The 25904-nt window shown below is 36.6% G+C and overlaps 1 protein-coding gene and 1 long non-coding RNA gene across 2 annotated transcripts in view; one reads left to right on the top strand and one right to left on the bottom strand.

Moving 5' to 3' along the window:
• The window catches only part of LOC141381189 (uncharacterized), a 54144-nt gene that overhangs the window by 6013 nt on the left and 22227 nt on the right, over nt 1-25904 (bottom strand). The gene's annotated exons all lie outside the window — the stretch shown is intronic.
• Nucleotides 363-25850, top strand: casc3 (casc3 exon junction complex subunit). Its single transcript, NM_205716.1, has 13 exons — nt 363-562; nt 1311-1335; nt 2146-2201; nt 5931-6125; nt 9830-9972; nt 10115-10291; nt 11106-11941; nt 17997-18058; nt 18163-18271; nt 18458-18565; nt 20124-20329; nt 20444-20566; nt 24422-25850. The coding sequence occupies exons 1-13, from the start codon at nt 377-379 to the stop codon at nt 24458-24460; spliced, it is 2265 nt and encodes a 754-aa protein (NP_991279.1). The 5' UTR covers nt 363-376; the 3' UTR covers nt 24461-25850.

The raw sequence follows: 25904 nt of genomic DNA, 5'->3' as shown, positions 1-25904 counted from the left end.
ATAAGTTGGCAGGTCATTCCGCTGTGGCAACCCCAGATTAATAAAGGGACTAAGCTGAAAAGTAAATGAATGAATGAATGTATTTGTGTAAAAAAGTACCATAACTGTTAACATGTAACGTTACTTACCTCAGAAAAGCAGAATAAATAAATATATATTGAACAATGAATGGGAAAAGGTGATGTGTATCATGTGACTTATTGAGAACTGCAGCTTTTAAATCCATAGTCGGATACAGAGCGACGAATGATTTCAGTGAAGTACCCAGTCGCTCGCGCGCCCTCCTCTGACGCGGCATAGAATTGGAGGATATGACGAACTCACGAGCCCCCACAATTCCCCGCGCAGATCCGCTTTCCCTTCCTTGAGAGTTAAGATGGCGGACCGGCGGCGACGGAGACGGCGCGCCTCTCAGGACAGCGAAGAGGAGGACGAGTCCGCCTCGGGTTCCGAGAGCGGGAGATCCTTCTCGGCTAGCCGGAAGACCCGCGGAAGAGAACCGGAGCCGGTGGAATCGCCAGCGGAGCGCGTCGCAGCCAAAAGCGACGATGAGTCGGAGTGTGTGAGTGTGTGACTATAAATCTGCTTTTATAATCAGGGGCGATCCGAGTCTGTGCGATGTGTTCTGTTCACACGGATTCAACTCGGAGTTCGTGTCGTTTAAGAACGGGTTAAGACGTAAAGCGAACGGAGACGGTTCATGTGATGCGATGTTTTTATATCTAGCTCTTGAGGAAAATGTTAGCAGGCGTTTATTCCTATCGGATATAACGTTGCAGTTCCTCATGGATCTGTGGTTCTCCTCGACAGTAAATATGAGGTTGACCTCATTTGACCTCAGATGTTTTGTTGACCATCTTCTAACGTGGTGATTCTTCATCCTGATCATTGAGGCCCCCTGTCCTGCAGTTTTTACATGTCTCCTTTTATTCTACACTCTTTATTTGGTTTATTTAGCTCAGTAGTATTTTATAGCACATAGAAGAGACTATTGTGTATGAAATGTGTGTTTTAGAAATAAAACTAGTGAAATGAATGTCTAGTGTCATTTGTAAGACCTCTAGGAAGAGAAGAGAGACATATTGATCACTAAACAATAGTACTTGTATGAAAGTGGGTTAATTTGTAAGTGTTGTGGCAGAAAACGGCGGTTTAGCTGAAGTATGATGTGCAAGATGTTTCAGGGTAGGTTTTGATAAGCAAGTGGATGATGTGGGTTAGATCAATAATTCATAGGCATCATTTTTTCTTAAGAGTCCTTGCTTGTCAGAATATCTGATTCTGTCATTCTGATCTCTTTTACTGTTTAGGTAAGTGAAGATGGCGTTGGTGAAGGTGAGTTTATTTTAAATTCTTTTTCTCACTGTTTTTTTTTGTGAGCTTGTCTAAAATGATGTCAATTGTATCAGCCTTTTTAAAAGAACCCCCACATATACTATAGTCTAATGATTAATGAAATGCAACAGTTTTAGTGTGCATGTGAATGTTTAAAAAAAAAAAGAGATCTTGTTTATCATAGTGCCTTAAGATTTGTCACTGGTTCAAGTGCACACACATCACTGTAATTTATATAAGAGGACAGAATGGACCTCATTACAGTTAAGGAGAAAACAACATATTTTAGTTTTAATTTTAAAGCTTTAGTTGGTAAATTACCACAGGAGAAATGTTCTAATACTTACAGTACCAGATCAGCAGATATACTCTTACTTAAGATGCCATTTTTTACACAGAGTTAGGTCGATCTGCATTCTCCAAGTATGCCCCATATGTATGGAATGAGCTTCAAGATATACTATGTATTAAAATCCGTACTATCTATCGCTGTATTTAAAAATCATTTTGAAGACTGTCATTTTAGAACATGTTTAACGATTGATTATTGTGTGTGTGTTCATGTGTTGTGATATGTATTTAATATTATTTTTTGTTAGAACTTTTTCTTATGCTGCCTGTCTTGACCAAGATTTCCTGGTAGAAGAGATATTGTATCTCAATGGGACATTCCTGGTTAAACAATTAAATAAATAAATGTGATTTCATTCACTTGCTAACAGGCTAAGTTGTTATGAATTACTAGTTTCATGTTGTTTGAACCCAAAATTGTGCACAGATTTGCTAAAATGGCTGATTTTTGATCTTCAGCAGTGTTATCTGACTATGACAGCGCTGATCTGGAGGAGAATGGATCGCACACGGAGGTAAGTCTCTATGGCAACTCCATTTTGTGGTCTTGTTGCGAAATCAATCAGTTCTTTACAAGACAATGGTGTGATGAATCTGTATACGTCCAGACTGGGCTGTCAGACTGCTTGCTGGTGTGTAGAGAGAACAAAATGTCTCGCTTTGTGGCCGATCTGTTTTGCTCCGTCATTGGGAAAGTGCTGTAGTTTCTTTGTGGAAAATCTAAATGTGAGCATTTGATTGTGATTTAACCATTTCAGTTTGAAATTGATAATTCTGATAAACAGTATTAGAAAAGATGCACACTGAGAGAGATGTTTGGTAAGAGAGTTTAATGGGGTTTTTGTTGAAATCGTGTCAGGAGTATTTTTGCTCATCTCTTGTGGCGTCATGAGTACTGCCAATGCCGAGCCCCATGCTGTTAGTGCATCTGTAGTCCTCATCTAATTTTAGTAGACATGGCATGACACACAATCCACACTTTTTTGCTGCTTTTACCCTATGCAAGTAGCGTTTTGATGATTGCAGGTCTCATTTTTAGGTAATTTAGACATATTAGCGAGTGCTATGGTTCATTGGTTGTTGTTTCACACCACTGAATAAGGCTGTAGTTCTCTGCTTATCTGCTTCAGTCTTGGCTGCTGATGTTCCACTTTGTTTGGTGTCCTAGCAACCCTTTCTATACCATCTTTACCATTCGGACTGACGTTAAGCAGACTTTAATTTACTGCAGACAAGCATAGTCTGCTCTGAGTTTCGAAATGCAATGTCTAAACAAGATTTTTAAACCTGGAATAGTTTTTGTTTTTAAGCTGATTGCACAGAAATTTGTGTTGCATGAGGACTAAGGCTACACATTGCTGGAAAAATAGACAATGTTGTTGTTGAGTGTTATAATTAGGAATGCTCCGATAAGGATTTTTGCAGCTGATACTGAGTACAATTTCCTTGTCATGGGGATTGGCTGAAAGAGTACAAATTCTGATCCTTCAAGCTTTATAATGCCTAAAGCAACATTTACTCTCCAAGTATAATACTTCAGTGGAGATCTCTCCTCATATAAGAGAATAAATTAAGGATGTTGCATATAATCCCTTAACACATCTCTTATTACCATTTAGTGTGGACATGTCATGGTCAGACGCAGGTTTACAAAAAATAAGATAAATGTGTTAAAAAATTGGTAAGAAATGACAAACAATGCAATTTAAAAACACTGCAAATGATGGAAGAATTCAACATGTCTCAATGAAGAAAAAGTGTGGTGCGTACGCTATATTTGATGGATAAAGTTAAAATGCACACTTATTAATACATTAATGCTTTACTAAAAGTAAATAGGCATATAAACTACTGTTTATTGCAATAACTAAGCATATATTACAAAGTTATTTTATTAAATAAGTAAAAAAATATTTATTTCATTAATATATCCAGCTAGTTTTATTGGTGAGCTTGCAATATTATCAAAAACGGTTCTTGTATTTAAAACTGCATAAATGCATGCAAGACCATTCAAATATTTTGCTCATCTCCAACTTTTGATAGCTGCTCAATAATCGCAGCTCCGCACAGTCTCACAGCAGCTCCATAAGAGAGCAGGGATTTAGTTTACTGCACTGTTCATTTAACCTAACAAATATAATGCTTGGAACATCACTGTGCCTCTCACAGCGTTCGTTGCTCATTCACTTTTGTTCAAATCACTTTTATTGTCACATCATCAGCCGCGCATGTGCGCTATGATGAGTGAAAAGCTTAGGTGCTGGCTCTAGCCATTGCAAAATACAGAGTGCAATTACAACGACAGTGCAACATACAACAAGAGCATACTCCCCAAAATACATGACAATGTAAAATTGACAGCAATATGTACAATGAATAGCTGTACACAAAGTTGTAGTCAGTATTGTTTTAAGTATGGGTTGGTTAAAGTGCAGTGCATGCTACATATTGATGGTGTGCAGTGAGCGGTGTGGAAGAGTTTGTGTGAGGTGTGTTAAGTGTTCATCAGCCTGATAGTCTGAGGGAAGAAACTTTTCTTCAGTCGGTTAGTGCGTGACAGGATGCTGCGGCACCGTCTGCCTGAGGGTAGCAGAGAGAAAAGTCTATGGCTTGGGTGGGTGCGTGGTTTGCCATGATTTGCAGGGTATTCAGGGAATTGCAGGGTATATCTCATTCGCAGGCATCACGTCGCCAATATGAATATGTGGGAAAATGGCAGAGATTCTGGGAGATGCCATACAGTTGGATGAGACGCTAGATCAAAACTGGACATACATTGGTTGCACGTGCAACAAAGAGACCATCACTTGCACCAATAGACTGTATAAACATTATATTTTAGCTGCTGTGACGTGAGCACAGAGATCATCACTCACACCTACACACATCATTTCCTCTTCACGTGTTGTAGCACTGCTGATGAGCACATGTGTGTCTTCCTCTGTGTGTAAACTCATAAACAAACACTTGCGATAGGTTCATGAGTTTGACCAGATTGGATTTATTGGCCGATCGATCAGACCATTCCTAATTATAACTAGCAATAACTATATTTGTTCTGATATAACATTTCCCTAAAAAAAGTGCTATTTTTATTAGATATGTTTTTAAATCAAAAATGTATTGAGTGATTAAAATAAATAGGTAAAATATACTTTCAGATCTAATTCAGATTAAAAACTTTAAAGTGCAAACATTAAATCTTTAAAACACTATAAAGGAGTTTAAAACATCACCAAGCATTCTAACTTTTATTGACAGTTATCATTTTCCTTTCTTGTTTTGACCCCCATAAGCATTTATTTTCAGCTCTGGGTTCACCTTTGGCCCCATCTGATTGGTCAAATTTAGAAAAACAAGCAATTCATATAATAAATGTAATTGACAGGTGTCTGCGGGGTCTTAAAGTATACAAAGTTGGTAAATGAATTTAGAGAAATTTAAGACCCGTAAATACAGTATTAAAGTCTTAAATGCTGAGATGCAAGGTATTAAATATTGTATCATTTTTTATTTATACAATGTGTAGTTGTGTGCTAGCATTGAATCTGCGAATAGTTGGATGCTATAAATGTAGTTTATGAAATTGATCAAATCCTGCTAGATTTGACATCACACTGCTTTGTTTACTGCAGTAACCAAGGCAACACCAATATTTTCTGCTCTTCTGAGGGCAAACCTGCTGGATTAGCATTTTTATTCAGTATATGAATGTTTTAGTTCAGGATTAGTTTCTTACAGTATATTTACTAAATACTGATTGTAAGTTAATGTTGCCAATGTTAATGGTTGAAACCTAAAGGGGCGATGAGTTTAAAAATGTATGAATAGTCTTAAAGTTCTTAATATATTAAATTTCACTCTCTGATTTCTGATTATTTACATGTTTGCAATAATGATCATTTTGTGATGTAATATACAGCCCTATTGTGCAGCAGGACCATTGTACAATTTATAATTGTCCTTTTCTACTGTTGCTTGTTAGACTAAGCATGTTCTGTGAGATTATCCAAAATGTTTGTGAATTTATTTATTTATTTATTTTTCTCTCTTCCCCTCAGCTTAAACCATGGCCTTTGATTTATTAAATACAAAGACTTGTGGTGACAGTGACACTGCTTTGTTTAGGGGAAAACCTTTTTTGTGTTGTTTTTTCTGGCTTATATTTGCTGATATGTAATTGTTCAGCTAAATTTCATGTTTATTTTATGGAATTCACTGTTATTTGTCAATCGTTTTAGGGAGGAGAGGAGGAGGAGGAGGCAGAGCGTTTCAGTGAAGAAGAGGCCTCACGTCCTGCTGCAGAATCCAAACCTGTTGCAGATGCTCCGACAGAAGAGCTTGTTGAAGGAGAGGAGAGAGATGAAAGTGTGAAGGAAGTTAAAGCAGATGAGAAGGGGAACCTTGCCGGCGAGCGACAGAGTGGAGACGGACAGGTAAGGAAGTACAGAACATTCAGTCTTTTGCTATGCTAAATTCCTGGCAGGATTCAGTTTCTGTTTTTTGCGGAAGTTGTAAGGGTGTGCAATATTTATGCGATAATATTGACGTTATGGAATCTGACACCACACCATCACAACTATTGACTGTGTGAAAGTCTATTAGAATTGAGTTGATTTGCTCTTCAAAATTAACTTTAAACAGAGTGATTCCTGTTTTGATGTTTGTACAATATTATACAATACAGTTAAATCCGTTTCACAGAGCAATGTAAAATTTGCAGTTCTGCTAACATGAAGTGGATAGTTACATTTATTATTCTTTAATAGAGCTGTGAACCTACACTGGTCTCATGGTTCGGTTACAATTAACATGCCATCGATTCGGTTTAATTCGATATCACGGTGCATTGTCAATGCTTTTCTATACAGTTTTATATTTTCTTCACAGTACAGCAACTCTTGTATTAAAATGTGTCAATATTTATATATTATTTTTAATACAATTTTGTCCTTTAATACAAACAGTCAGATATATAAACTGTGCCTATAAACAACACGAGCATTTATAGCAAATAAACACATAAATATCCCGCTCGCTTTCTGAGTTCTTGGTCACGCGCTCAACTCAAAGGGCTGCGATTGGCTCTACGGGCTGGCGTTGTTCACATAGAAGTAAAGCCTGGTTTAAACACAGATAAACGGCAGCGGCGATCCATGATAGATGTTAGGGAGAAAACTCTGCAGACATGCGCTCGTGTCTGTATCCAGAAGTATCGCTGTAACAGCTGAGAGGAGAGGAAAAGTGATGCCAACAGGTCAAATGGGCCACAGTGAGAGAGACAGAGATGGAGTACTTTCTCTCAATCGCAGTGAAATAGGGGTTTCTGCTGTAATTGTCAGAGAAAGACTGTCCAGCAAACACACAGTTTCTGTGTTTTTAAGTAGCTGGAGCATTGTAAATACTCGCGCTCCCCTCCCTCGTCACAGTAAGCTACGGCGACATAGCACATATGACGTTAATGTCACTGCTTATTAACCGGTTATGATTATTACTGAACCGATACCAAATTGTCCGTGTCTGCATCACACTGCACAGAAGAAACAATTAATTTTGACACCCATATTCTTTAATAATTTTTGTGTTACTTTCTGAAATACTTTCTCATACTTTGTGTGTGTCTGTTTTTATTTTATTTAATTTTTTTTAAGTCACACTGTAAAGCCCAATTTATACTTTCGCCGACTCCGCATCGCAGACCTCCGCTGACTGTCTTGGCACCTCGAGTAACAGACAAGGCTTTTATACTTGACTTGTTCACCGTAGTGATATTCTTTAAAATGACAGGGGATGGTTAAAAAAAAAACAACAACTGTAAAATCAGACAAATTAACAGATGTGGGAAGTTTCTGGAACTACGTCATTTCATTAATATCAGTCAAGATTTTTTTAACTATTTTTTTAAAATAAATAATTTATCATAATGATTATAAAGATTTTTAAAACAAATTAAATTTTTTTTAATCTAACTTTATTACATATCTTGCTTTTGTTCATATCTCAGACAGTTCTGCCTATTAAAGTTCAATATCAGTGACAACAGAACATGGGTTGCTCTACAAATATATGTTTTTTTATTATGGCAGGAATAAAAGCCATAATTTTATTATTTTTTTAAGAATTTGCCCGCTCTACAATACACACATTACTGTCTGACTAGTTTGTGTCCTCTGTGTCAAAGCAATAATGGTCCAACATTCCAGACCATTATTATCAATAAAGCTAAGAAAAACACGGCATCAGTATATTTTAAACCGATAGCTCTAAAAATTCCTTTCCCGTTATCAAACAAATAATTGACTTCATTTTAGTTTTGTAACTAATAAATCATTTTAAGTTCAAAATTGTAAAATGTACATCAGTGTATGACCTATGAATGGTTTATTTTTTTATTTTTAACAAACTTATCACTCAAGTTTGTTTCCTGTAATCTGCTTTAATGCGTATGGCCACCCCACCCCTAACCCCAACCCCCAGTGACATAATTTTGTAGAATATGTGCAAGGAAGGAGGAGCTGAAGCTGAGCTCTGCCTAAGTGGCTCTGCAGTGAGTACCACTAGAGTTTTTCTAAACTTTTTAACAAAAACATAACTTTTTTTTTTCCACGGCTGTTGCAATTTCTAGCCAAGAATTATTACTCATCATTATCCCTGTTATCATGCATGCATGGATGGATCATATAGATGTCGTACCTGTTTTAGACTAGATCTTTTCAAAGTTTTTCATATTTACTCAATCGAAACGCAGTGCCTCACAAACTGTTCGCTTGAATCTCTAGTTTCATGCACTCTGCCAGACAAAATCATGTCGGTGCACCCAAAGCGAACTTCCACAAACTATGCGATGACGCCACATTCGCCGCATGCACTCAAGCGAACTAGCGAACACAAAGTATAAATCAGTTTTAAGATCTCTGCTGTCATAATGTCAGACTGAAAAACAAAGACATGCCAAACACTGAAGAAAACTCACCCAGAGTTTGATGTCATCCATAATAATAATATTATTGTATATAAGAATATATTAGATAACGAATTTTAGCCTAGGATTTCAGGAACCTTTTAGGATTTCCCAAATTTGTTTTAGATGTCCAAATTGCAGTGTATGTCTCATATTTGGGCTCTTTTAAATGCACTATCAGGGTATCCGCAGAGTCTTAAAGTCTTAAAATCTCTCAAAATCTTAATGTCTTTACTTAAAATATACATTTTAGGCGTTATAGAGGCTTAAATTTTCTGAAATATTGTTGTAGGTCTTAAGTCTTTTTTAACAGCTTCTTAATGATCTGGCCATTAACACTCATATAATCACCAACAAGCTCAATCTCAATTAAACTTAACTTTTTATTTAAAAATTACACTAAACTACTTTCCTTACAGCAACATGTTTAAACATTCTCCATTTATTTACTAATAAGAATACTGACCTGACCCATATTTTTATCGTTATTATTGTATTATTAAGTTATAATAATAATTTTTTTGATAGGGCAAGCGAACATCTTTTCCAATTGGGATATTCAAATAAAACTTTTTAGCATTTAGCCCTGTGTAAGTCTAAAATTTCATTCATATTGGTCTTAAAATGCCTTAAAGTCTTAAGTTTAACTTGGTGAAACCTACAGAAACCCTAACTATACTTGAATCCAAACTGAATTTTAAAAAACCTAGTTATCTTCTGTAGCCTATATAGACTTTAAACTAGACCATTACCTCAGTGACACTTCTGCTTGACACCCAAGTGCTGCTGCTGCTCCCAGTGTAAATGCACTAATCTGACAACATGAATACTGGGAAGAATACACTGCTCATGATGTGAAACTGGCCTAAATGTCATTTATTTATCCATGACAGACCAAAGCGGTTAAAATATCAGCACAAAAACTGTGTGCAGTTGCTTATTGGCAAAATCCCGGTTTTCACACTCTCACCCCTTAGGATGGAATCACATTTAAACCCTTAGCAAGTATTTTAACAGGAACATTTTGGCAAATAATTAAAACAGTCCTCTGACAGATTTAAAGTGTTTGGCTGTGATGCCACAGTCTGCACCGAGACTGTTAAATCACTCTGTCAGTAGTGCTATTGATTGCAAATAATTTTCAGGGCAGAACTCAAGTTAAGACTCAAATGTTTACAGGAAAGCACAGAGGATCCTGAAAATAAAGGCAGTAAAGGCCAGAAGCTGGATGATGATGAGGACAGAAAAAATCCAGCATACATCCCTCGAAAAGGCCTTTTCTTTGAGCATGACGTGAGAGGCCAGGCAACTGAGGAGGAGAGGTGAGGAGGGTTTCTTTCAGACATACATTCATATAATTAATAAATATACAGAATTTGAAGATAAGTTTCAAGTATTGAATCAGTTCTGTGCTGCACAATTCTCACTTTGGTGCCTCCACTCTGTTTGTCCATCTGTCTTCAGGCCTAAAGGCAGAAACAGGAAGTTGTGGAAGGACGAAGGTCGATGGGAACATGACAAGTTCCGTGAAGAGGAGCAGGCACCGAAATCTCGTGATGAGCTGATTGCTTTTTACGGCTATGACATCCGCAATGGCACAGGGCCCAGTGACGGACGATCATATCGCTCCCGAAAACCCAGGTGAGCTCATGGTCATTTCATGTGTATAAGTGATACTGGTGATATGTCAATTTTAATTGTTGTGCTTTTAATGTTTGTTTGTCATTTCTCACCTCCTGATTAAACAGACTCTATGTGAAAGGGGTCCAATCAGTTTCTAAATGGTCAGTTGAAATGCTACTAAAAATTATCAGAAGAGATGGTAAAGGATTGTTGTCAATTCAAAGAAGAGACCAAACCAGGGAATTTTCGGGAATCTTCAAAGCAGAATCCTTTAATAAGAACTTGCTGTTGATGTGGCATTCATGGAAAGATCTCTACTAATTCGGGTCATGGAACCAAAAACTGTTGTGAATTCAAAGAGACAATACCAAGGGAGACTTTCTGGCATCATCAAAGCAAAATCCTTTAATAAGAACTCTGCGTCGCTTTGGCGTTCATCGAAAGATCTCTACTAGTGCAGCCAAGCACTCAGTTTTACATACATTTTTACAGACATATGTAGAGACAGCCAAAACGAAGCATGCAAATGCAGTCCTGGGGTCAGCATGATGTGGTCAAAAGAAGTATTGGGGTCAGAACCCCTCCTGCCACTTGACCAGTTATGTTATGATCTCTAAATATGTTTGGTGACTAAAATATTATTTTAATATATCTATTTAATAAATCTGTTTTGTGTAAATGCACCAAACATACATACCTTGCCTAGATCTTGCCTAGAAATGAATAAATTTTTTTTCAAAATGTGTGTCCTCAGTTATGCTGAGCACTGTATTTGCATTAGCCTATAAGCAACTGACTAGCTGTCTTATAATATCTCATTGTTTCATTCTAGACATGCCGGTTCACCCAGTCGAGAGCCCAGGCGCTATCGTGAAGGTGATAAATCTGTGCGTTCATCTTGGCAGGGCCCTCCACCTGGCCACCGCAACGCCCCTCAGTCTGTTACCGTTCAGTCAGGTCAACCCCTTGCTCCTCTTTCAGCACCTAAACCATCCGGCCGGCCCTCTACTCAGCCTCCCCAGCGCAGCTTCCAGGGCAGTCGAGCCCCATCAGCTCCTCATCGGACAGAAGGCAGAGGACCCTCTAAACCCAGTTTAGATGGAGCGCCACTTCGGGGCCCACGGTCTCAGCCTGTGGAGGGTGAGAGAGGCCCGAGGCTAAGGGGCCGTAGCTCTCATGCGGTGCATGCTGACCGTAGCCCATCTTTAGTGGTGGAGGACATCTGCAGTGAGGAGGAAGAGGAGGAGGGTGAGATTCCTACAGCCACAACTACATACACAGCTCACCACTACAAGACTGAAAAAGAACGGGTTCCTTCACCACGCAAACAAGATTCGGGCATGGTGATGGAGGGGGGCAGCGCAGCAGGTCAGGTGCGAGAGTTATCGCCACCTCAAGAAAGGCAAGTGGAGAAGAAATCATACTCGCGTGCGCGGAGGGCAACACGGACACGGCCGTCTGATCTGAGTAAGCAGGCATCTTTAGATGACTCCTCGTCCGCCGTCCAACAAGCCCCAGTGGCCGCGAAGAGTGAGTCTTGGCAGGAGCAGAGCGAGGCAGGAACACAAAGTGGATTAACGGGACTCGACCAGGATCTGGCTCGCCTCAGTCTGACAGGACAGAACTGGGCCCAGAATCCACCCTCTTACCTGCAGGCGGAGATGAGAGGTAATCATTGCTTTCTGATCAAAAGTGACAGTATATACCAAGTGTCAAACTCTGTACAAATATCTTTAATGCTAATTGAACACACACAATCAAATTAATTGAGTCCTTTAGGGTTGTTTGAAACCTACAGGTAATTGTGTGGAAACTAAAATCTGCAGCCCTTTAAGAGCTGAATTTGACAACACTTTTATAGACTTGCATAGTCCAGGTTCAGGAAAACCTAAAGTCATGTGATTTTGGCATTGCATTTTCCAGGCCTAGAAAAGTATTGAAAATACGAATAACCCACAATTTTGTAGAAGTCATGGAAATGTGTTTAACACGTATGTCTACTTGAGTATATTTAAAATGATAATATTAGGTAAATTTTAAATATGGAAACTAGTGCTGTCAAAATTAGTGCGTTAACGCATGCGATTAATTTGTAATAATTAACTTGTTTAATAGGGCTGTGCATTTTATTGAAAATCTGATTTCGATTTTAGCTTCTAACGATTATGAAAAACCATTAATCGAGATAAACGATTTTTAACTTAGCAGCGCGAAAGACCGCGTGTTTGTGTTTGTATGCAGTGCGCACACAGAAGCATGCGGTCAGCATTCAGTCTCATTCGCACACTGAGAGGAGCAGAGCGCAGTCAGCGCACACATCTAAAGTCATCTTAATGTGAGCGCTTTAATGGTCAAATAGATGACCCGGTGTTTAGTGATTATTCATATTAACCCTCATTTGTGTAATAAACATTTGAGTTGAAAATTAAAAGACGTGAAAGAGAAACCATTAAAGTGAAAGCGCGCAATGTTCCTGCTGCCGCCTGTTTTTATCATCATTAATCAAACAACAAAACGAGAAAATCCCTCAGTGCTCTTGACTGAAGGACTTTTGTAGCTAAAGTGTTTTTCTTACAGTGAAGATGCTTAAAGCACAGTTTGTTTCATATTTTTATTCTATTGTATTGATTTCTCTTTCCTTTGCAGGGTGGAAAATGGTATATATGCTGTTAAAGTCAGAATTATTAGCCCTCCTGAATGTTAGCAACCCTTTTCCTCCCCAATTTCTGTTTCATGGAAAGAAGATTTTTTTCAACTTATTTCTAAACATAATAGTTTTAATAACTCATTTATTATATCTGATTTCTTTCGTCTTTGCTATGATGGCAGTAAATAATATTAGACTATTTTCAAAATACTAGCATTCAGATTCAAAGTGCGATTTAAAGACTTAATTAGGGTAATAAGGCAAGTCATTGTATAACAGTAGATTCTTCTGCAGACAATCAAAAATATTTATTGCTTAAGGGGGCTAATAATATTGACCATAAAATGGGTTTTAAAATAATTAAATTCTTTTATTCAAGCCGAAATAAAAAAAATTAAGTCTTTCTCCAGAAGAAAAAATATTACAGGAAATACTGTTAAAATTACTTGCTCTGTTATACATGATTTGGGAAATATTTATTTTAAAAAAATTCTCAGGAGCGCTAATAATTTTGACTTCAACTGATAATCGTTTTGAATAATCGTGATTACTATTTTGACCAAAATAACCGTGATTGTGATTTTTCCTAAAATCGAGCAGCCCTAGCGTTTAAAAAATTTTACGGAATTAATGCAGTTGCAGTTTTTTTTCTTGTTGTGGCCGACGTGTGTTCAACATGTAAAGAAATATGGATAAGACCAAGGAAGCATTTTTTGAAGGCAAGTTTCAGTAAAAAATAATTAATGTCGCATTACCAGGCTCTCCAGAGTTTCATCTAATTTCGGATGTTTCATTTTTAACTTACAACTTTTGTTTTATGGAATTGATACCGCATGGCGAACGGAAAGAAAAGCCTCTGCATTTCGTGACTTGGTAGTCCTTTAGGGTAATCAAAAATCGCTGTTTACATGGTAGACTCTTATTAAGAGTAATATCTTAGTCATATTAAAATAGGAGTATTGGTGTCCATGTAAAGGTACTCATAAAGTACCAGATGATGTTGCGAGCTGTCAAAGACAGCCCATTCCTCTGCCTTTCAGCATGCGCCCTCCAATGTTTCATAAGTTTGACGTGTTTCCCGCTTTAACGCAACTTTGTAAAGTGTCTGCTTCGCGTTGATGTGTCAGAATCCTTATGAAATACAGACATACTTAAGAACGTTTAATTTAAGCAAATTTGATGAATGCAATCATGCGTGTTGAATCTGAAGGGAGTCGCTCCAGCTGCGCTGTCCTGCGCGCGTTGTGTGTGTGTGTGTCTGTGTGTGCGCGCTTTGGTATGACGCAACGCGTACCTATGGGTGCCTTTGATGTAACGCTTGATGCTTCTTACGTCCTTGTCGCAGCACCAGTGGCAACAAAATTAGGCACCGAAATGTATATGCTGATTCAGTGATCCTGCTTGTGATCCTGCCTGTTCTCACTCTGTTCGCATGATTCAAAACAAAGGGGCCACATTGTCCCCCGATAATGTCAACAGACTGGACTGTCTCAGCAACTGGCTGAATGTAAAGGAGGACTAAGCAAAATTGTTTTTGCCTAATAATAAATGTTCTCAACCATCAATAATACAACTTTACAATGAGTGTATTTGTTTGTATTCAGTACTTTATTATTATTATTATTATTATTATTATTATTATTATTTTCCATATTTGCAATGTCTGTTTTTTGGCTTTTTTTTTTTTTTTGCAGTCCACTTAGAACCCAACATTTAGATCAATGTTTTCTTTATTGACTTTGTTTGTTTTGAAATTTAAATGGCATTTACATGCCTGTGTTTTTATTTCTGTAATATGCCTGTCAAGCAGGTTCTTGATGGTTTGTTGTAGGTATGTTGTTTACATGAAAAAATCTGTGTTACAAGTTAAACAAATTCTAACAAACAATTATATTTAGAATTTAAATAGTTTTTGTCTTGTGTTTACCTTAAGTTTACATTTTGAATAGCCAAAATGACAAGTCTCAGTATTTTAAATGTGATTAATCATGGTTAATCACGATTCATTGCAAAAAAAGTGTGATCAATTAGTTAATTTTTATAAATCGGTTGACGGCACTAATAGCGCTTTATTTGTTTTTTTCATGAGATGTTTTCGGCATGGGGTAAAAACGCAACTCGCTGTTTTAGCTGCACCTCTCTTACACTCTCATTCATTGTAATTTGAGCTACATTTTCAGTGTTGTGTCCAGAATCAGCGTTTAATAACTAAAGAGGTAAGATTCTGTTGATGTGAAAAACTAATTTATAAAAATAGTCTAAGCCTTTGTTGTGAACACACATGCCAACATTTCTAAAATATTCACACACCATAATATAGCAGCTAGCTTTTCATGTGGTGAATGCATTTATGTTGGACTACTTCAGGACGGTCTCCTTATTTTAAAATTTTTATCCTTTGAAGCAGAAAATATAAATGATCTATATATGTAACCTATTGAAATAGCTGGCTTTTCGTTCAAGTATAACATGCAATTTATAAGAGAAATTATTTGTTACTAGCTATGTTTCCATCCAAAAATGCGAATTAACTTTGTGCAAAGCTGGATTGTCGCACAAGACATGCAAATAAAGCAGCGTTTCCATACAACATGTCAAAACGAACAAAATCGTCACTTCCTGATAAAATGGCGCCAAATATCAACAGTAAAAACAGAATTTGCTGCAGTAGAAGCTGCGTCAATTTGTTCTTCAGCTAATAAATTACTTGTGTCTCAGAAGGCAATCCTGACACACAGTGAACGCACAGTGGCGTTTGACGCGGAGCACAGACGCTCTTGATTCTTGAGGTCATTAATAATATAATAACACTAATACTGAAATAGGCTTTTTAGAATGACTAAAACAACATTTTAGATGTTTTACAGTGTGCTCAGCCTGCCGATTTGTCCATTTACACACATTTTCTTCATCACATGATCTCTTGTAACACAATCACATGACTTTTTGTAATCCGCATACTGAAATTTGTGCGCTAAGTGTTTCCATCGTAGTTTATTTGCATCTGTTATTTTATAAAGTAATTTTCTGTCTATTATTATTATTATTCAAATTTTTTTTATATAAATGCTAGAGGGTAGGCATGGGCTGGTATAAGATTCTGACAGTATGAAAACCTTGGATAAAAATGTCTTGGTTTCACGGTATTGTAATTACTGCTCTAAATTATTTTTAAATGTTTTGGTAAAAAATCTTTTCCCCTTTGAACATAATATATTTTTTTTTGAGAAACATTTATAATATTTTGGAATAGGGCTGGGCAATAATTCGATATCGATAATTATCACGATATAAAATTTTTCCATAAAACGATAATGACAGTTCGATAATTGCTCGATAATATTTTCGCACTATGCGTAACATTGCGCAAGCATTTTGCAGCCTGCCCTTCCAGATGCCGCACACCGTACAAGTTTACAGCCATACAGTGTTAGTTGCACTTAAATGAGTAAGAAAGAAATAAGGTAAAAAAGGTCAGAATCACAGACACTGTTGACAAGAAACGTCACTAGATTTCATGAGCTACTTATTTTTTCGCTATCCGACACAAAACAGAGCAACGTGCACCGCAAACTGAGCAGACGAATCGTGTCATCAAAATCGTGTCATGTTTTGAAATCTGTAATACTACTATTGTCGACGGTAAAAGAACCAGCCTTTAGGCTATATATTTAAAGGACATAATCACAGAGGAGATATCAGATGCTCAAGACATAATCTTTTAAAAAAAATGACATATTAAAAATGCAGCAAATATATGACAGACGTTTACAACAGCAGTGGATCATTAATTAAATCCTTTTTTTTTCCATGGAGCGTAATCCACACGCAGTTGTTTAAGGCGGACACGAGCTAAATAAATATAAACATATTTCCTTGAAAATGTATCTTGTTGTAACGAATTTCGTTTTGTATAATGTGTAACTTAATTTTGATGTATATTTTGTTGGTCAGTTATCTACAGCATAAACAAGAGGAACGAATAACATCTGAGGTGAAGCGCTTTAACACAAGCCCGCTATATGCTTTAGCGCTAAAACAGTCCATCAAATGCTTGATTTGTAAATTGAGAGTCTGCTATTCGTGCTAGTCTGTCAGACAAATTTGGTTAAAACATGCGCGGATATATCGGAGATATGCGCATAACAAGGGGTTCTGCATCCCGCAATATGGGATGTCAAGAGGGTGACAGCATAGGTAAACTGAACACACTTGATGAAGTAATGCGTGGATGCGTCTCACAGCGCAAAGCATAACTAAACCTTTACATATCCATGCTTAATCAGTCATAGATAAGGTCTATCGATAAAAGCGTTATCAACAATCAATAGATAAATACATTAAATTAAATTTCACCCTAAATTCACCATACTCACCATTAAAAGGAGAGTTTATCCAAAAGTGAAAATTATGTGACCTTTAACTCGCGTTGTTCCAAACCGGATTTTTTTTTTTTCTGATGTTGAACAATAATATTCAATAACTTGTAGGTAATGTCTTTGGTTGTTGAAAACTTGAACCGTAAATGCTGAATAAAGATTGTTCTTTTGTTTATTATTTTATTATTTATATTGTCAGACAGCTAAAACATTTCACTAAATGTGTTAAATCAGCTGCACAAAGCCATTGGCATGCTGAAAATCTTATATATTTGATAGATATAAAGATTTTACATTTATCGAGATAAATATCGATATTGACTGATATGAAAAAAATTATCCTGATGATTTTTTTGCCATATCGCCCAGCTCTATTTTGGAACAATAAACATGTCGGGCGAAATAATTTAAATGAATATCAGATTTCGTTACAATTTAAAATGACATCTTATGATGGGTAATTAATGCGTAATTAACTTTAGTTGTTACATTTTAACGATGGTAATAGTATAAAATGTTTCTTCAGCATCAAAATTGCACATTTAAATATTTTAGAAGAATCGTGTGACACTGTAGAGTTAAGTAATGATGCTTTTCCTTAAAACTGTTTATGTTGGCAAAAGAGATGAAGTAAAATGTAATATAAAGATCTTGATTTTAAAAATGATTTTAAATGTTGCATCTTTCTCTGTAACAGGCATCCGCGGCTCCATGCACATGGCAGGAGGACCTCCACAATATGGAAACATGGAGGATATGGTGAGTCAGCTGGTCTAGAACTAACCGCCTACAAAAAACCCTTCAAAATCTAAACAAAATAAAATAATAAAAAACATGGAGACTAATTTCATTCTTGTTATCAGGGTGTTGGCGGTGGCCGGGCTAAGCGGTATTCATCGCAGCGCCAGAGGCCTGTTCCTGAACCTGCACCCATGCATATAGGAGTCATGGAGGGCCATTATTATGAACCCAGTGAGTGGTGCTGCTTCTGGTCCACAGAGGGCGCTTTTAAGTTAAATGGGTCATGAGCGTGTCCTAAATTTACCTACTGAAAATATAAACTTGTAGTTATGCTAGTTCTTCAGTTGAATTTAATTAAATTCACTTCAAATTTAATTAATTAATGCAACAATAACTCTTCTTCTTTTTATAATGCAGTGACTTTCCAGGGACCAATCTACACACATGGGGAGAGCCCAGCAGCTCTGCCCCCTCAAGGCATGCTTGTCCAGCCTGAGATGCACCTGCCACACCCAACGCACCCAGGTGAGACACGACTGTGCAGCTTAAATGAAGTCAGTTTGAAAGGAAAATATACCATTTTGCGGTTTCCATCTTATTAGGAATTATTCATCTATGTTTTTGTTTTTCACAACTCCACTCAATAGATGGATGATTTTTTGAGTTACTTTTGACCTTTTATCAGCTTTAACTCTGTTAATTTGCCTCCTATTCTCTTTTAAACTATTGCCTTAATTAATAAGATTAATTAATCTTATTATGATTAATGAATGATTATTTTATTTATTTTTTCCCCCTCACAGTTTACTGTTTTGTATAGTAAATATGCTCACATATTACAAAGGAGAGATTATCCACTATCCATGTTTATTTATTGAACATCAACGTTAAACAACTGAAATTAAACACACATTGCTTAAAGCCAGCGATCACTTTTTATTATAAAAAAAGGTGAAAATAATTAACTTGTACTTTTGTAAACAAAATAAATTAATTGTCACTTTCTCATATTAAAAGTAGAGAATAAGCAGTACTTCTAAATAAAATAACTCTTGTATATCCTATTTACAATATTTTAAACAGTGCGTTTCTCGCATCCTCTGTAAACAAATATTTTATGTAAATGGTAATTTATGTAATGTAATGGAAATTATGCCATCTGACGGCATCTCTGGCGTTGCTTTCAATCATTGTCAATGTAGTGCAAAGTAAGGCTCAAGAATGGGTCCATTGTCCTACTTGACCAGAGATCTGATGTGGCTACAAAGTGGCCGCAGAAATATAAATGAAGGCTTAACAGAGTGGGGTCACATGACTCCACACACAGTAGGGAAAGTAATTGAAAAAAATTGAACTGGAAAAGTTTGATTAAAAGATTATAGGTTCTGTATGTCATTTTCGATTAATCACCCAGCCCTATGTTCAGTTAATTAAAACAATTCTCCATTGTGATGCTTTGTTTAAACTTAACTTTGACCATGTCTAAATGCCGATGTATAGTTACAGCTATATGATTGTTCGCAAGCCATTGAACAGTTGTACCTGAGCAATTGTCCATTAGGAGTACATAAATACTGAGGGAATGGATCTGTTGCTAGCTTAGTCTGCTATTGTTACTTGAATTATTCCAATTATTTAACTGTCATTTATGTACAATTGCTCATTTGTGTTTATTTTAAAGCCACAAAAGGATTATGTAATTTAATTATGTAATTTTAAATGATAATATTTTGTTTTTTATACCAAACTGTTAAACATGTACTTGTGGAATGCCCTATTTTTTGTTATAAGACTTGTTTTTTATTCGGAGAGACTTCAAATATGCGATTCCTTCTTAAATTGTACAATTTATCATCAAAAGTAAACCTTAAATTGTTTTAAATCTTTATCTTGTATATTATTTTTATTTATGTAGTTTACCTTGTGTATTTTGGTATTGCTGTTGATGACTTGTTAATGGTTAGAATATTTTTATAATTATAGAAATGTGGTAAACTTGATCTGTTTTTTTTTTTTTTTTTTTGCCTTGACATAGCCAGAGAAGCTGAAATGGCAGTAAACTCAAAATTCTCTCTCTCTATAGGCTTGCACCCCCACCAGTCAGGAGGTCCTTTGCCCAATCCAGCTATTTATGCTGCACCACCCGTTTCTCTGTCACCTGGGCAACCACCTCCACAGCAGCTGCTTCCTCCACCCTTCTACCCCCCACCAGGAGTCATGACATTTGGGAACACCAACTACCCGTACCCTGCTGGAGGTACTCTACCGCCAATGTACCCCAACCCCCAGGTGAGCCTGTTTAACTTGTAAATAACCTCTTATTTACACCTTTGCCTCTTAGGACTTTATTTTAGCTAGTCAACATGCTTGACGACATGCGACATTCTTTTTTTTTCTCTTCAGGCGCAGTCACAGGTTTATGGTGGTGTGACGTACTACGACACGATACAGCAGCAGGCTCAGCCTAAACGTTCCCCTCCCCGACGTTCCTCTAATCCTGTTACAGTCAGACCTCCTCCTCCTGAGGTAACAACACCATACACAGTACATCATTTTCCACATTTAGATAGGAAAGATCAGTCATGCACTTTTAAAGCTTTTCTGATTTAGATGTGCGAAATATTGGTATAATATTGGTTGCTTATTAATAAGTACTTTTACTGAAATGCTTCAGATGCCACCACTGTAGTCTGGAAGTTATTTTTGGGAAGGTACACATCACAATATCCTAAGTTTCCATCAATAGAAGTCAAGGTCAAGTTGAGTTGTCTTGTCATGTTCAAGAGATGGTCTTTCTCGTCTATATGAGGAGTTTAGATGCAAAACCTCTAAATGTCGTTTGATATTTGCTTCTAAAATTAGCATTTTTCTCTGACTCCTGTATGTAGGCTCAGTAGTTTTACTTCTATAGTGACGAGTAAAATCTTTTCATTGCTTTAAAAGCACAATAACTGAACATTTAACATGGAAAGCTGAGAACAATGCTCTTTCTTGGAGAATTTCAGACAGAATTTTAGAGGTTTTTGCATCTAAACTCTTCATATTATACTGTATTTTTGCTTCCACACAAAAAGGGGCATTTACAGCATGGTTTAATAAATGATCCATTATGCGTTTTGAGCTAGATCTTCAAATTTCAGCAGTAATAGTTACAAGTGCTTAAAAGTGATTCAAAAAATCAAATGGTGGAGGATTAAGTGTATCCCTGAATCTGGTATAATGTTAGACAAGGCCTTGTTATTACAAAAACCTTAAAAAAATACTGGGAAATTATAATAAAAGATCCTTTTTGAACATGATAACAAAAGCCGAAGGTCAAGAAAAAGTTTATTTTTTTATTTTTTATTATCTTTCATTGTGCAGAAGTCTTACAATGTTCAATACTGTGTCTGCACAATCAAGCGTCAGTACAGTGTCTGTACAGTTATCTCAAACAGTAACACTGCACAAAGGGAAGTTATTGTTATGTCGTGAGTCTGTCTAACATAAAATTGAGTTTTCTTTTCATTTACTTTTTGCATAAAGAGCAGTTCACATTGCTCTCTACTGCAGTGCTGTGCTCTAACAGACACATCAAAATACTACATATTTAGAAGGTGCAATGAACTAAAGTATAAACAAAGTAGTTTGGTGCAAAACTTGTCCACTCATTTATAATAATGCATACAAATCATCTTGGTTGTGTTGACTGTCATAATCGAACACAACCTGCATTAAGAATGGTGAATTAATGGAGAAGGATTGACCGGTGCAGCAGAGTAAATTATCTGTTAGCATTATCTGGAAACTTATTTGTTTCCGAGCATTTGGAAAAAACTGCTTTAATTGTTGCCCCAAAGAAATCAAAACCAATTAAATGATTTTGTTAGCTCACATTGCTAGTTTTGTGGTGAACAGTTCATCTGTGCTTGTCATTAAGAAAAAAAGGTTTGCCCTTCTAATCTTTAATTGAAATCTGAAAATGCACTTCTCGTTTTTATTTTATTTATTAATTTTTTTCAGTTTTATTTTTCAGATTATGTGTATCTTAGGAATTTGGTGTGGCAAACATATTTAACAATGCAGCTCCAGCTGTCAGAAATGTTGAGGAGGAGTCTAATAGGTTGTAATAGCTCTTCCCACACCCTTCTCCTGATCTTTCAGAATGAAATGCCTACTTTACTACTTATATTCAGCTGCAGTAGAAAAAAACAAGCCACGCCCACTATTTTGTCATTTAATATTCAGTTTCCCTAGAAACTGTGTCATAATACAAAAGAATATAAAAATGGTCGCAACTTCCTGTTCATGTGGAATGTATGAGATTTTTTTTTTAAGCTTCTCAACATCACCGAATACTACATTTGGAATATTGGATTTGGATGTGATCAATCTGGTCAATACCCTATCCAGCAAAACATGTAGAATTTAATTTGATATCTGTTCTGAGTATTGCATCAGTGCATCACTACTGTGGCTGTATGAATTCATTCTGCCATTTCAATGTTCACATTTTGAAAGCGATTTAGTCATGTATAGTTTCAGCTATCTTGCATATGGTTGAAAGTCAACAAGCTGAAAACCAGTTTACACCTGTATTTATACGCATTCACTTGTGGCTGGATTTAGGGCTGCACAATATATCGTTTCATAGTTTCATGTTGAGTTGACTTCGCAGTTTAATTTTTTTTACACTTGCATGTAAAAAAAAACATAATGCAGGCACTGTTTCACTTTTATATTTGCTTTGTTGCATTTATCTATGCTTGTAGTTCATTTATTACATATTCTTCATGATTCACTCTCCTACAGAATCATCCCAGTCAATCCAAATTAATACATTCGGTAATACTTTAGGGACCAATTCTTACTATTGACTAGTTGCTTATTAGCATACATGTCATTGAGATATTGGTTTCTTAATATTGCTTATAAAGCGCATGTTCTGTATGGTCTCATTCCACATGCCTAATCCTACCCAATACCTAAAGCTACCTTAATAACTATTAATGAGGAGCAAAGTGGGAGTTCATTGAAGCAAAAGTCAAAATGGTTTCCTTAGAGCAAGAACTGAATCTGAAAATAGTGTGATCAAAAAATGTATTAAAAAAGGGATAACAAAGTATATTGCAGTATACAGTGCATCCAGTAAGTATTCATAGTGTTTCCCTTTTTTTCACATTTTTTTGTTACTGCCTTATTCCAAAATTGATTAAATTCATTTATTTCCTCAATTCGACACACAATACCGCATAATGACAATTTGAAAAAATGTTGCAGATTTATTCAAAATAAAAAGCTGAAAAATCCCATGTACATCAGTATGCACAGCCTTTGCCGTGAAGGTCTAAATTGAGCTCAGATACATTCTGTTTCCACTGATCATTCTTGAGATGTTTCAGCAGCTTAATTGGAGTTCACCTGTGGTAAATTCAGTTGATTGGACAGGATTTGTAAAGGCATACACCTGCCTATATAAGGTCCCAGGGTTGATAGTGCATGTCAAAGCACAAACCAAGCATAATTACGAAAGAATTCTGTAGACCTCAGAGAAAAGATTGTCTTGAGGCACTAGGCTGGGGAAGGTTGCAGAAACATTTCTTCTCCTTTTGAAATTTTCAATGAGCACAGTGATCTCAGTCATCTGTAAGTGGAAGATGTTTGGAACCACCAGGACTCTTCCTAGAGCTGGCCGGCCATCTAAGCTAAGTGATCGAGGAGAAGGGCCTTAGTCAAGGAGGTGATTAGCAACCTGATGCTCTCTCAGTCTGAGCTCCAGCATTTTTCTATGGAGAGAGGAGAACCTTAAAGAAGGACAACCATCTGTGCAGCAATCCACCAATCAGGCCTGTATGGTATAGTGGCCTGACAGAAGCCACTCCTCACCTGGAATTTGCCAAAAGGCATCTGAAACAAAATTCTCTGGTCTAAAGAGACTAAAATTGAACTCTTTGGAGTGAATGCCAAGCGTTAAATTTGGAGAAAACCCTGCACCACTCATCACCAGGCTAACACCATCCCTACAGTGAAGCATGGTGGTGGCAGCATCATGCTGTGGGGATGTTTTTAGCAGAGGGAACTGGAAGACTAGCCAGGTTAGAGGAAAAGAGGAATGCAGCAATGCACAGAGACATCCTGTGATTACAGATTTTTAGCTTTCAAGATATCTTTCTTTGTCTTCAACAGAACAGAAAGAATTAAGTTTAAAACCACTTGAGGGTTAATAAATGTAAATTTTTAGGCAAACTATCCCTTTAATACTAGGTGTAGAACAAATTATATATATATATATATATATATATATATATATTTTTTTTTTACATATGTGTCCAATTACATTTATATTTGCAGATATGATTATATTAACGGCTGTTTTGTGGTTTGACCTCTTTCCACCATCAGGACCAGAGCAGAAAGGCCGCGGAGGAGATCCGCTCGTAGCTGACAGGAGACTGGGAGGCCACGTGTCAGGACCAGCACCTCTTTTGTACAAATCCATTCAGAATTTAGTTTGAACTTTTAGTTTTATTATTATTATTATTATTTTTGATGTTTTTGGCTCGTCTAGGTTCAACGTCTTCATCCAAATATTCTGATTGCAGATTGATCCTATCTGTTGTATTTCCATTAATAACCAGTAAAGTGTTTTACCATTAACAGCTGCTCGGCAAGAAGTTTAATCTGCAGTCCTAAACGGCAAGAATCTTTCATTCTTTCATTTTTCATTAACCTTCTCATCTCTCTATGAACATACTAATTTATACTGTAAGAGACCGCTGGACCTTTGAATCAAGAGTTTAATTTTAAATGACCCGTTGCAGCACTACGACAAACTTGAGCATGTGATAAGATGGACCCGAGTTTTTAATTGTGAACAAACAGTCTTTGGAGGAAAAGACAGCCGTTGTACATGTTAATACCTTCACAAATGCACAAATTGAAGACTTTTTGGGTCATATTCTAGCACGTTAAGATTGCTGTATTTTTCTGACTGCTTAACCTGCCGTGATGGTGCTTGTCCCTCTTTTAGCTGGGGCTGAACCCTCAAAACCTCCTCTTTCTCCGTCTGTCCCTTGTATCTTTTGACATTGTACTGTGTTAAATTCAATACTGTAATACTATCGAAGCGTTAACCTTGCCAGATACTGACCTACTTGACAGTGTAACTCGCTTGATTAGCTTTTTTTGTTGCTAAGTGTACATATTAAAGTATATTGAAGCCAGTGGTTTAATGAAAAATACTAAAACTAGTCATTTCTGAAATGCTGTCAATATGAACAAAGTCTGCAGGGAAACCTGCCGTTTAAATTTTCAATTTAAATTTTAATTTCTGAAAATGATTTGCAATTATTTGTTATTAATTTTATACAAATATATAAATAGTTATGATTGCGTTTGTTTTCTTTCAGGCACACTGTACAGGCATGCATGGTTTTATAGATATATTTCTTTGTGAAAGCAACTGTAGATGGCAACTTTGGCTGTGAGCTGTTATTCTTTGCCCCATTGTGGGAGTGCTATGATTGCATCTTTTGTAATCGTTCCCTTTATAATCGTTTCAGAGGAAAAGAGAAATCTAACAGTATAACTGAGATGTTGTCGTCCCCAACGTTGTTTAGACATGGATCATAAAGACTATTAGAAGATGTTGTATTACTTTCTATGCCTTAAAAGAGTTCATTGGTTTGACATATCTGTTTTTGTTTGATTAGACCTGACTACACTGTGAGGGCTTGTATGTTTCATAGATGTTTGAAAAATATTAAAAGTGTTTCATTTTTGTTTTGTGGAGCAATGTCAGGAGATGAAATTAAACAACAACTGAATATAACACTTCCCTTGTCTTGGCTCTTTGCTATTTACATGGCACATTCTCTGTAATTTA

Source organism: Danio rerio, chromosome 3 (genome assembly GCF_052040795.2).
Source record: "Danio rerio strain M-AB ecotype USA chromosome 3, GRCz13ab, whole genome shotgun sequence".
In the NCBI taxonomy this organism is placed as follows: domain Eukaryota; kingdom Metazoa; phylum Chordata; class Actinopteri; order Cypriniformes; family Danionidae; genus Danio; species Danio rerio.
The sequence above is the reverse complement of the archived record's forward strand: the minus strand, read 5'-3'. Positions and strand labels throughout refer to the sequence as shown.